The 12,557-nt window shown below is 39.1% G+C and overlaps 1 protein-coding gene across 2 annotated transcripts in view; it reads right to left on the minus strand.

Moving 5' to 3' along the window:
- The window catches only part of NCF4 (neutrophil cytosolic factor 4), a 37,174-nt gene that overhangs the window by 1,521 nt on the left and 23,096 nt on the right, over positions 1 to 12,557 (minus strand). Inside the window, exons 3-11 of one of the 2 annotated variants that reach the window (XM_079304308.1) lie at positions 9,055 to 9,141; positions 7,094 to 7,178; positions 5,774 to 5,927; positions 5,390 to 5,460; positions 3,962 to 4,089; positions 2,934 to 2,991; positions 1,274 to 1,372; positions 403 to 533; positions 244 to 309 (exon numbers count right to left, since the gene is read on the minus strand). In XM_079304308.1, coding sequence (XP_079160434.1) covers positions 244 to 309; positions 403 to 533; positions 1,274 to 1,372; positions 2,934 to 2,991; positions 3,962 to 4,089; positions 5,390 to 5,460; positions 5,774 to 5,927; positions 7,094 to 7,178; positions 9,055 to 9,086 — 824 coding nt within the window. In that variant the 5' untranslated portion in view covers positions 9,087 to 9,141. Of the gene's footprint in view, positions 1 to 243; positions 310 to 402; positions 534 to 1,273; positions 1,373 to 2,933; positions 2,992 to 3,961; positions 4,090 to 5,389; positions 5,461 to 5,773; positions 5,928 to 7,093; positions 7,179 to 9,054; positions 9,401 to 12,557 lie in introns of those variants that run through there. The other variant, XM_079304309.1, reaches the window with a different exon arrangement.

Below are 12,557 nucleotides of genomic sequence, written 5' to 3' on the forward strand. Positions count from 1 at the left end.
AAATGGGAATTTCTACCCATCACAACTGAGTCAGAAGTGTGTGTGATTCCTTACTCACTGGCAATCCCAAGAAGGACTAATGTCTACACAGATGGCCCTGGGCCAAGTCAAAGTGCAACTTCTTTAAGACACTTGAAAAGTATTTCATACATGACCAAGTAGAATGTGGAAAATCTCCAGCTGGAATGAACATGACAAATGTTTAAGTATCAAATATACAACAATCAAGTGCTTGCATTGTACCTTATCAATTCCATTAGGTCTTTGAATGATGGAATGCTGCTCAGATCCTCTTCCACTGAGATGTCCCTGTATATACAACACATCTAACCATTACATATCATGACAAGAGAATTGTTGGTGTTTCTTCAGCAGTAAACTGGAAGACAATTTTGTTACTACCTAATAGTGCTCATGGTCTCATCATAGAAATAACAGCGAACTTTATTAACCGTGTCTTCCTGCTGTGGTAAATCTTTTATGATCTTCACAAAAGCACATGGGAAAATCCCAGTGGCACCATCAGCAGTTCCCTGGAATGATAGGAAATGTTAGAATCAAGAAATGCATGTCATTTTGGCCACATGCAATAGGTTCTGGAATTAAATTAATTTGAATAGAAACAACAGTAAGATTTTTCCACTATAATCAAGAAAACAAATTCTATGGAAGTGACCTGATGGCATCCCTACAAAAAGATTATACAATTACATGGTCAAATACCAGGCAGGGGAGTGAAGCAGTGTGTAAAAAATTAAAGTCAGATGGTTAGCAGGGAAGGCTGTGGTGTTTGAGCAAGCAGAGATATCATATCAGCAAACACACAGTATGTTCCCCTCATCCTTTTTTCAGAGCACTGCTGCATTACCCAAGTTCTCTCTAATCAGGCTGACGTGTGTTGTGGTATGAAGCATGAAGCATACATCAACTCAGCCTGAGGCAAGAAAACAATTAATCGCTGAAATGGAGTTTCCATCTCCTTTCTGTGGCCTTTCTGTGTTCTAATCACTTCCAAAGAATTTAAAAACATTCCAGCAGAAGCAAACTCAAATAAAAACTGAAGTCTGGAGGGCAGAAAATTTGTAAGCTAAAAACCATCAAGGAACCAAACAATTACTGATTTGGAGTCTAGGGTTTATTCCTGACAGTAGGACCTGATTATGATACAGTTTCTCCTTGAAAAGAAGAGGCAGGTCACAAGGATCAGGAGAGCCCTTTCTACTCACATATTTCACAGTATGCTAATAATTCAGTACTGCTATTGCAGTCTTACCTCCAACCAGTCTTTGTTGACTTTGCTGAGGAGATAGATCAAATCTCCCTTCTTGAAGCTGAGTTCCAGTTTATTGGTTCCAGGAAAATCAAACAGTGCCTGTGGAAGGTAATAACCTCGAAATTAAATCACAGAATTACGAAAGCAAATCTTTCTGTTGTGTTCTTGAAGAGAAAGCATAAAGCAACAAGACAATGTGCACTTTGTCATGCCATATGTATTTCTGGGATAAGGTCACATATATTTGACCGTAGTCTGCACTTCTCACAATCTCTTCTCCTATTCAGCATGCACAAAACTGCTTTGAAGAAGCAGTGAAAGCACTAGGATAAACATGGCCCTGAGACAGCTACACACAAAGATTCTTAAAGTGGCAGAACACTGAGCACTAGAGAAATAAATATACCTTAGTTGAAAGCACTTAAGAGCAAGTAAGACAACAGAGCTGAAGCCAAGACACAGCTTGAAATCCTGAGAACTGAAAAAAAAAAAATTATTTCTCATTGCAGCTTTACAGCTTTTAGATTTGCTGCAAAATATTGCAAAGAGCCTCTAAAAACTGCAGAAATGGGTAACTAACTGTTGCTTTTACATCTAGCTTTCAGGTCTGTATGCTGAACTGGGGGATTTGGGAAAGCCTGGGAAATCAATGTGCTGTTAAAATGGAACTTAGATGCCCTCTTCAGGGACAAAAAAAAAAAAAAAAAAAAAAAAAAGAGACCAATACACGTTACCACCCTAATAAAAGGTTGGATAGTTGAAGTGGCTGAATTATGAAAAATGTACGTCTCCCCCATTGTCCTTAGAGAAAATGGTACCCATTTAAATGCTTTTAGAGGAGCAAAATTGAAAAGGTGTTCTTTATTCTGTGCTGCAATGGTTCTTTTAGTCTTGTTAATGCCAAGAGTTCTCTTAATAAAAAAAAACAAACAAAACAATGGCTACTGTTGTGCTTGTGGTTCATATGTCTGCTTAATAGCTCTTTCAAAGGCCTTTTTTCACCTATTGAAAAGTTCTGGTAGGTATATTAAATATTAATAAATTAATAGATTAAACCCAAGAGATATGACTCTTCCAAGACCTGTCATTCTCTGTGTAAAGAACAAAACCAACAAACCTCAAAGCAGATGCATGAGGTTTTTAATCTTATACGGCAAAGTTACATGTTTCAGGAAGCAAGACTCTGCTCAGACAAATACTGGTTACAAAGAAGTTTCATGTGCTTAAAACTGAGAAAATGCATCATAAAAGACAAGAGTATGGGCATTTTTCAGTAGAACATTTATTTTGCAGGAAATACTAAAATGCCTCACCTGAAAAGCTTTTAAACATAAGCTGAAGCCAATGAAGCTGAAGCTTATGCTTGTTTTGGATTTAACTTACGGCTAGCACTATGCAAATTTGGACCATTTGGCAGTAAACTGTACATGTCTCAGTTCTGAATCTCTGATTTCACCTTCTTATAACTCAAGTGATGAGGAACAGAACACCTCTTTCCATCCTTTGTTTCATTCCCTGTTGTTAAAATCAATTGTTTTTCTCTGTTGATTTCACTTTCTTCCCCGATGCTCTAATTGAAAAAGGCAACTTGATGGATGAGGTAGCAAAGTAAAGCAGAGTTTAATCTCCTGTCCTGTGACAGGTTGTGCAGAGTACTCACCTCAGCCCGCGGGGCTGCGGTGCGGTCAAAAGCAGGCACTTGATCTGAAACGCTCTTACTGCAAAGAAATGGGACAAGAGGGAGACAAAAATCCTTCTAAGTCTTTAAAAATGCCACACAGCCAGTAGTGCAGTGTCTGTGTTTTTACTATTGAAGGGGCATGTAAGCCATAGATCACTGGAGAAACTGCAAGAGAATCTGTGTGCAGCACTGAAGTAAATAAATATAGATGCAACAGCACTGCCCTAGTTCTCTCGGTTTCAGTGCAGAGCAGCAGCAATCTGATGGTGTCTGCTGCTGAGAACAGATGGGATCTTCAGTACAGTCAGTATGCTGGACCTTCTCCACAGCACTGCACAGTCCCCCTACTCTGCCTTCTGGGCATCATTGTTTCTAGCATTTATGATATTTAGTTCAAACTCTGCCATCATATATGTGTGCAGTTTTTGCACTGTTTGAGGTAGGGGAAAAGGAAGCGAGTCCATCATTGGGGTGCTGAAAGGAGAATTAATTTATCTGAAGGGTAATGAAGAATGATGCCTACTTAGCAATTCTCCAAAGGGGTGTCAATGCTGCTATGTAGGACAGGCACCTGTTTAGGCAATGGACAGGAACAAATTAAGTATTCAGTTTCATTTAGTGTCTGAATCAGATCTCACTGAATTTAGTATCTAAACTCACATTGACTTTAGTGGTGCAAGCCTATGTCCTTAAGCTTGGTCTGTGTATATTCTGCACATTATAATAGAAATTACCATTAAAGAAATATAGGCAGATAGAGCTGGACAGTATTTTTAAAAATCAAAGTACACTCTCATTTTGGAATTTTCCTTTAATGCAAGTACCGCATCCACTTCAGAAATCTGAGATTACTGAAAACAAGAAATACTCTGTGTTCACTCCACCACAAATTAAGGATTCATGGATTCACTTGGAAAACACAGTGGTGGTCCTCATCTCTCTCTCCCCAAAGCTGGACAGCACCTCTTACATCAAGCAATGCTGAAAAAAACACGTCAATCACTCACACTCGGCGTGTCCGCGGGCGAAGCCGTCTCAGTCTGTGAGGCACCTGCTCACCATCAAAGGGTGAGTGGTAGAAGAACAGCCGTACATCCTCATCCATCAACACCCAAGCAGGGAGGCAGAGCAGGTTCTGTGCCAAGAGCGAGCAGCAAGCAGAGTGTAACAGTGGGAGAGACCAATTCTCTATTTATTTACATGTAACAAATATGCCTCTCTGACCCACAGGATCACAAAGGATATTCATTACTGCCAGAAATTTCCCTCCTCTCCCTTCTCACTCAGCAGGACACAGCTAAACAGCTGACAGTCTCTCCTCTTTACTCCTGGAGTTGGCCAATGTATTGCTTTGCTCTTTTTGTACCTGATTTACTGTAGGAGTAAATTGCTTTCTGTGTTTCCCTTCAGAACATGAATAACTGTGGAAAGAAGGCAATCTTAAGTAGTGGAAGTCTTGGCCAGTGCTTCAGACTTTTACTGATTTGGAGTTCAGGCCTTCAGTTAACCTGCACACAAAGCATATCTCTCCTTGATGTATACTGTATCTTCATTGTAATTCAGGTACTCTCAGAAGCCCACCCATCCTGATTCTGGGTGTGAGAGAGTTCAGTTCTCTTCTTAGTAGCTGGTACAGTGCTGTGTGTTTGATTTAGCATGAGAATAATGTTGATAACTAACTAGTGGCTTGCTTAGTCTAAGCCAAGGTTTTTTTCTGTCTCCCAAGTCCTGCCAGTGAGGAGCTGCACAAGAAGTCAGGAGGGAGCATGGCCAGGACAGCTGCTCCAAACTAGCCAAAGGGATATTCCATGCCATAGGACATCATGCCCAGTATGTAACTGGAGGGAGTTGCCCAGGAGCCACTGATCACTGCTCAGTGGGCTGGCTGGGCATCAGCAAGTGGTGAGCAATTGTATTGTGCATCGTTAGTTTTCTTTAGTTTTATTTCTCTCTGTCTTTTTTGTTACTTCCCTTCTAATTACAATTATTTATTAGTATTATATTTTACTTTATTTCAATTATTAAACTGTTCTTGTCCCATGGGATTCAGCATTTCCCAATTGTCCTCCCCACTCTGTGGCACTTAGATGGTGGGTGGGGTTAAAGCACAACCCACACACCCATTCCTATTCCCTTGGATGCACACACCTGGAGATTCACCATTTCCTCATACATCTTGGGGGGTTCTGGCAAGGATATCAACTGTATATAAAGACAGCCTTTGTGAACTGCATACTCTAGCAGATCCTACAGTCTGAACAATGTGGAGAAGAGGACTTCAGTTTTTACCACAGTGTGGGCACCGTGTTTTCAGGAAAGCAGTACAGAAAGAAGCAGATACTTAGAACTCTAACAGTACTGTCTTTCTTAGCTGATTTCAGTGGCTAACTATCTGCAGTGATCAGTGCATTCTTTAGTTTAAAATTAAATTTTACCTTTATGTAGACATTTAGGATAGGAATCCTGCTCTCAGCAATTTCCCTTTTGGCACCAACAAAAACTTTTCCTGGAAAATATAAAACCTGTGAGAGTTATTGAAGAAACAAAAAAAAAATTAAAAAAAAATTTAAAAAATAAATAAAAGAGGCTGTCAGAGAAATTAAGCAATCAGAAGAAAGCAGAAACTCAAAAAAATTACATCTTTTCTAGATGAACTTTACCAGAAATGATGGGGCTGTCAACAGAATATGAGTTCTCTGGCATCCATAGCCAGGAATTAGCTCCTTGTCACAACTGCTTCACTCACTGCATTCCTCTTTAGGACAGGCAGGAGCTGAGAAAGCTGCTAATTATGCAAAGGTTTGATCCTGACAGCTTACCTGGCAGTACAGGGAGTGTGCAGGTGAATGGGCTGTTACTGCTCTCTGGCCCATATCTCTCCTCCAGTTTGGTGTGAAGGGCATAGAACTCACGATAGCGCCGGAAAATCAGGTATCTGCCACCCCCTTTCAGCTTCACTTCAATGACAAACATCTGAAACACAGAAGAGGGATTCAGGTTGATGTTCATACTTATAAATACCCACCAAATGAATGTGAGGAATAAAATAGAAACATAGGATAAGTGCTCCATTAGTGGGAATATTCTCTTAGGAGCAGAGAGGAGAGGAAAGCGGGGCTTCAGTTAAGCATCTGCAAATTCAGGAACTAGGAAATAACAAGGCAGCACCAGTGTGGTATTTGTGTGGGTCCAGCTTATGTATGAAGCATGTCCCTGTAGCTGCTTTAAATGATATAATCTTAAAGGGAAACATGAAATATCTAGATTCAACTTTATGCATACACACTTTCCCTCAATAACAAACAAAATACATTAGGTAGACAAATACAAATATTTTACAATAAGATGCCTTGGACAGCTAAACCTAGAGATAGACATCTAAATGAATTGATTTTCAGAATTGAAGGCATTCATACTTCTTTTTTACTTTAATGTACACAATTGCAGAAATTATGCTCTATCCTCCTTCACCCACTGTTTTACTTATGTCTTGACAAAATTTCTTTGTTCTAAAGAAACCCAAAATTTCCATGCACTGACCTCTGAGTCACATGGCAGCCAGATCCTTCAGCAAACATAAAGGCAGAGCAACCAAACATCACTTTATTCCAGAGTAAAATCTGAACACTTGCAGTGGCAAAGTTTTCATGAGAAATGTCTTCAGCAGAAGAGATATGAGTGAGCTGTCATATTCAAATTTTCAGAAAATCTTAGTGCCTTTCCCTACTATTCCCTTCCTGTGTGGTCTTTCTTGTCTTAATATACTACTTCCTGTGAAGATGGGAGCATCCTAACTCACCAGTACTGTGGAATAATGAAGCAAGACTTTGTCTTTCTACCCTCTGAATTATTTTTCCACTATTTTCAACAATACAGCACTCCAAAAGGAAACAAATTAGATATTAGAAAATAATTATGATGTTAGAGGATATCCCCCACTTTTCACTCAGAAAATTAATTTTTAGGCTGAATCTGGGATAACTATACTCCATTCCAGAAAAATAAAGCACAGAGAAGTCTTCCATATGGAACTATTCATGCCAAAAAGCAATGACACCAGATTAACAGCATTTTGCTTCCCACAACCAAACCAGTCACAGGTGAAGGTATACAGAGGCAGGATAAATCTCCCTTCTTACATAGTAATTAGTAAAGCCTTTCTTCTCTTCAATATCTGCAATATTAGCTGAAACAGGTACATCATCTGGAAGCTGGTCAAAATCACTGTGAAGCAAGAACAGAAGATTTAGGTTACTCATACTGGTAATAGCCTTTGAGCCACACAGAGCAAATGCAGGCAATATCACATTTTCTAGTCCCAAAATCAAGGCATTAGGAACTCATGGTGTCATTCTCTTCCCCCAGAGCTCTGATCTTGAGATATCAAGTTCCAGTAAGTTCAGCACAAGTCAGTGACCATTGTGAAGAGTCATCATGCCTGAAAAATACCCCTCTCACTCCTAGGCTTGCTCGAGGAACAGGACTACAAAACAAATACTTGAACTGCTAAGCTTTTCCTGAGAAATGTGATCAGCTGTGGATGCATTCTTAATCCTTCCTTAATCTAGGAGATTTACAATAAGAACTCTGCATCAGTAGATCTTATTCTAAGGAGATCATTATATATCATTATTGATGCTGCTATTATTACTGCATTTCTGTAGGGAATAGGAAACAGTTCTGAGAAGAACTTGTTATGCAAGGTGCTGTAGAAACTGACAGCACAAAGCTAAATCCTAAAAACTTGATACTCAGTGCAGGATGTGTAAAATGTACCACATACTTATAAGAAAAGAAATAATAGGATAAGCACGAACAGAAAAAGAACAAAGAAACAAAAGCATAGTATTGTTTTATATCAAAACTAGTGGTGCCTACACCAGCTGTCAAAATGTTGTAAAGTTTTCTTCTAAACATCACAATAAAGCAAACTCTTAAAGAGGCTTGGAAAAAAAGAGTAGGCTATCAAATATTTGGAGAGAGACCTCCCAGTCACAGCAGGTAAGATTCATCACAGAATCACAGAATACAAATATCATCCAGTCCAACTCTTAAATGAATGGCCCACATAGGGGTCAAACCTATGACCTTGGCATTTATCTCCCAGTCACAGCAGATAACCTGAAGCAAGCACAAAGACACTTGTCTGAAAATGCCAAAAATGTGTGAAGGAACACATGGTAGTAGGCAAGGTTAGAATAAGCTTTTTGCAGATCCTAGAAAGAATTGGATTTGAAGTGAGAAAGAAGGATCTCTGCAGGAACACCTAATGAGCAGCCATATGACCACACAATCCTAGTCACTGGTCTATATTGTCCACACAACAAAAAAAGCATGCTTTTTCCTCTGTGACCTTCTCCTTGGTGCAACAGCTTTGACAATCAGCAGATATTCATCTTTGCTTCAATCTCAGTGTTGTTAGAGGGGTATTCATACTAACAACTGAGTAAAAAGCATATAGAATGAGGAAAAAAGGATAACAAATGAGATAAAAAGAGTCTTTTAAAAGGATCACCTAAGAAATGCCAAGCTGACAGAATGTGAAACATTCCAATAATACAAAAAAAAAAACAAAAAAACAAAAAAAAAGAAGCAGTAGTTGTCTCAGTTTATTCTGCTAGGAGAATACCCCAAGCAGGGACTTTCAGAAGCTGTAGCCCATTTGAAATGCTGAAGTAATGATGCAACACCCAGCAATAGTTTGCTGTACAAGGAGAATGCCGTGAATCAGCACCACCCACAATACTGTAAATACTACCCCTTACTGTGAAGAGGGATGTGGTTATGGAGACCAAGAGATATAATTAGTCATATCACAAACACTCATATCATCAACTCCAGTAAAAGGGAAACTGTTTTGCAGCTATAAAGAGGACAATGATCCACTATGTCCTAGGTGGTGAATATTCCCCACAAAAAGAAGAAAGTCCACTCCAGCATAAGAAATGGTCTGCTTGACCATAAGCAGCCTAATAGTGTGGAAGTTATGACAAAAAGAAGCCTTTTAGAATCACCAAAGATGCTTGCATCCAAATTAACCCAACATCACATGAGTGACATGGAGCTTGTGGGGAGGCAGGAGCAGGGAGAGACACGTTACCTCTTTTCTCGCAGCTGTCGGGGAAGAGACATGGTTCTTCTTAAACCCAGATGACTAAGTTCTATTCCTCTACTTCTTGGGCAGTTCCTGGTTCAACAGGATGAACACAGAGCCAAAGTAATTCTCCCTACATGAAACAAGCCTCCTTTGCAAGGCCTCAGAGATCTTTTTTCAATGTTTCAGTGCCAGACGATTTCTGCTGTACCTCCCCACCCCCACGGGTTTGAGGAAGTACCAGGGGGAAAACAGTAATAAAGAGAGACTGTTCTCTGATGTCTGTCATGTCACAAAACTGCCACAATTGAGAAACTGAAAGCCCAAGAAAAAGCAGAAACTATGAGGCACATATTCCATTGCCCACCCTCCACAGAAACATATACCTCTGTTGAAAGCCACTATGAGTGGGCTCAGCAAAATCTGTTTTGCCTCAGCTAAAATGTCCCCACATACACCTCTACATTAATATTTGTAAACTAGGATAAATACTTCTGATCCCTTCTTGAGGCTCTGTGATTCCCAAGGATCCTCCTTTTCACAGACTAAGAGCCAGGAGGTGGAGCTAAAGAATAAATTTTAAAATGGGAGCAGAATGCATCATCAGAAAAATCAGACTTGTCAAACAGCAGGGCGTTGGCACAGGAGACGAGCTTTGAAGGATGGTTCAATGAAAGTGAGACCGGAGTCCTTTAAAGGCCAGAGATCTTTTCAGCTTCATGTGTTCACAACAACCCACGTTTCCACACACAAAGACAAGGTAATGGCTCGCCCTGGCTTGTGCCCGAACTGTAGTGACAAAGCATTTATAGAACATCAGTTGACAATCTTTCAAGAAGAAAATAAAAGGAAGAAAATGATGAGGAAACCATGATTTCTTAACATTATAGCTAAGTTGTGACACAGCTTATCTGCTTTAGTCAAAAGCTGTTATGTGCATCCTTGCCTCTCCATTTCAGTATTTGACTCTCTTCCATTTCCGTGTTCAATACGTATTTGCCTCCTTCTCCTCCTTCCGCTGCCAAGAACAAAAATTCCCAAATGAATGGAGCAAAAATCAACCAGCATCCTTCAAAATAACACTCTATTTACAACTGTAATCATCAGCCTTGAGAGTAACTGCATTGCATCGCATTTTAATGAAGTAAATCCTTCACCCATCTCCTTTCCATGGATAACTCTAGGCACCATGAGAGAATTTGAGAGAGGATATAGAGTCTCCTGATCAGAAGGGACCAAGAGAATAAAATTCTGAGCTGTATATGCTGAGTGATCTGCTACTCTGCTACTTGTCATAGCTTTGACAAGAAAATCACTGGAAGGGTATCCTAGTTTTTTCAAATGTCCTGAAAGATAATCTAGATACAATGCAAGTACATCTTTTAATAGACAGAGGGTATGACACAATGCAAAAATACATGTTCAATGTTTATTAGGGGACGTGGCTTTTTGAAAAAAAGTCGACAGAAACTCTCAGACAAATTTTCTATGCAACTGTTTTGCTGTAAGATGAGTAAAACAAGATGAAAGCAGCTTAATTTCACTCTCTGCTAGAGATTACAGCTAATAATAATACTAACCTGACAGAATAATGTTAAACCTACTAAGAATGTTTATGACTCTGCAGTATTTTCTTGTTCTGATCTCAACCAGACAGAAGGCTTGCTTTTCTGACAAAAGGCAGATTTCTACCTCAGAAGAGAGGATAGCTGATTGGTTAGAGGGATCACCAAGGCTGTGAGACTAAGATTGGAAACACTTTTTTGCCATGTTCTTCTGTGCCAAAACAGACCCTCAACTTTTCCACGTTTTCTTTCTATTTCTAGTATTTTGCTACTATAGTAGAAATAACAATTTCTATTATTTGGACTGAGAAAATAGGCTGTCTCTAATCAAATACACATCCTTTCTCTGTTCAAATTATTATTTTATGAATGAAATAAATAACCATTACAAAACTGACACCCTAATGACAGTACCTATGTCAAGAGATAATGCCTGCACTAGGAAAGTTCCCAAATTCATTAGCTGGCATGGCCAGCTCTCAGTTTTGAGAAAACCCATCCATTCACTATGGCTGGCATGGTCATTGTGGTGCTATGCACCAACCCATGTGCACCAAATACATGTGCAGGAGGAAACAGGAATTCATCCAAGTGCAAGGAATGCAAAACAAAAAGTGGTTCATTAAAGGAGACTGCTAAGAGAATCCTCAGATGACTGAATCATGACCATATGCTGCCACCACTATATGCCTCTTCACAGTTCACAATCTACTCTATTATTTTGGACATGCCTGTGGGCTGTGAAACTGTGGCCTTCTGTCCAATGCACCTGTTGTTAGAAAACACACATGAAAGGATACATTGCACCCTGGAAATCTGACAGAATCAGCCAGAACCAAACAACCAAAAGCACATGAGGAATTTTAATGAAAAATAGGAATGTAGTCCCAAATCACTAGAGATACATGAAGTACTAATAAAAGATAAACCAAAAAATGCAGCAGAAATACTCAGCTGAATCAAGTTTGGATGGCAGCAACATACCACATCTGGTAGGGTAGCAGCTTCTGTATCTTTTGCATGTCTCTGCAGAATAATGGCTTCTCTCTAATGCACCTGACCTTACAAAAGTGCTGTGCAGTTATGTTCAATCACCAGCCATAGAATAAGTCTTTTAAGTGATAGGAGAAAGTGAACAAGAATAATACTGTTAAAAGATGTCTGATCTCATTACAGACTAATCTGCAAAGGAAATAACATTTAGCCATCACTGCAAGGAATCTGAACATTAAATAGAAGCACATACAGCAGAGCTGGTTTGCAAGATACTTTCATTCAACCTATTGTTTTCTAAGGATATTTGGAATATTTGTTTCTGTAGCATACACATCATTAGCAGTTGGATTCCTTGACTCCTGTGGTTGCTTGAGACTGAGCTGCAGCTGTAATAACACTGATTTAGGAAGTGTTTGGGGATTTTTCCATTTTCCTTTAATAATATTTGTACAGACCACCAGCTTTACAAAATGTTTTAACAGACTTTTACAAATTTTCAAATACAGCCATGTATAAAATAGCTATTATTTTTATTATACCACATGAATAATTAATTGCAGTTCTGTAAAATTTCTGGACAAAAGTTACATTAGATAAACTATTCATGTCTGTCCTGCAATCTTTGGAGCTCTTTTGCAGGTAGTGCTACAAAATCCTTAGGAGGCAGTTGACACAATTATAAGTAAAAAGATCATTTCTTTCCTATATGCTTTCAGGACAGTTGAAAAAAAAAAACCTCAAAATAAAAAATTTGAAGTTGTCTTATCTTCCTGAACTTGAAACTTTGCAAAAAACAACAACAAAACAAAACAAAACAAAACAAAACAAAACAGGGCGTAAGTTGAGAGTCGAGCTAATTGATTTTGTATTCTTTATTTGGTAATGGCTCAATTCATAGTGTCTGAATGTATGGATATTCTCCCACTCAGGCATTGTGTCAGGATTATA

The sequence above is a fragment of the Erithacus rubecula genome, assembly GCF_903797595.1.
Source record: "Erithacus rubecula genome assembly, chromosome: 4".
Lineage (NCBI taxonomy): Eukaryota > Metazoa > Chordata > Aves > Passeriformes > Muscicapidae > Erithacus > Erithacus rubecula.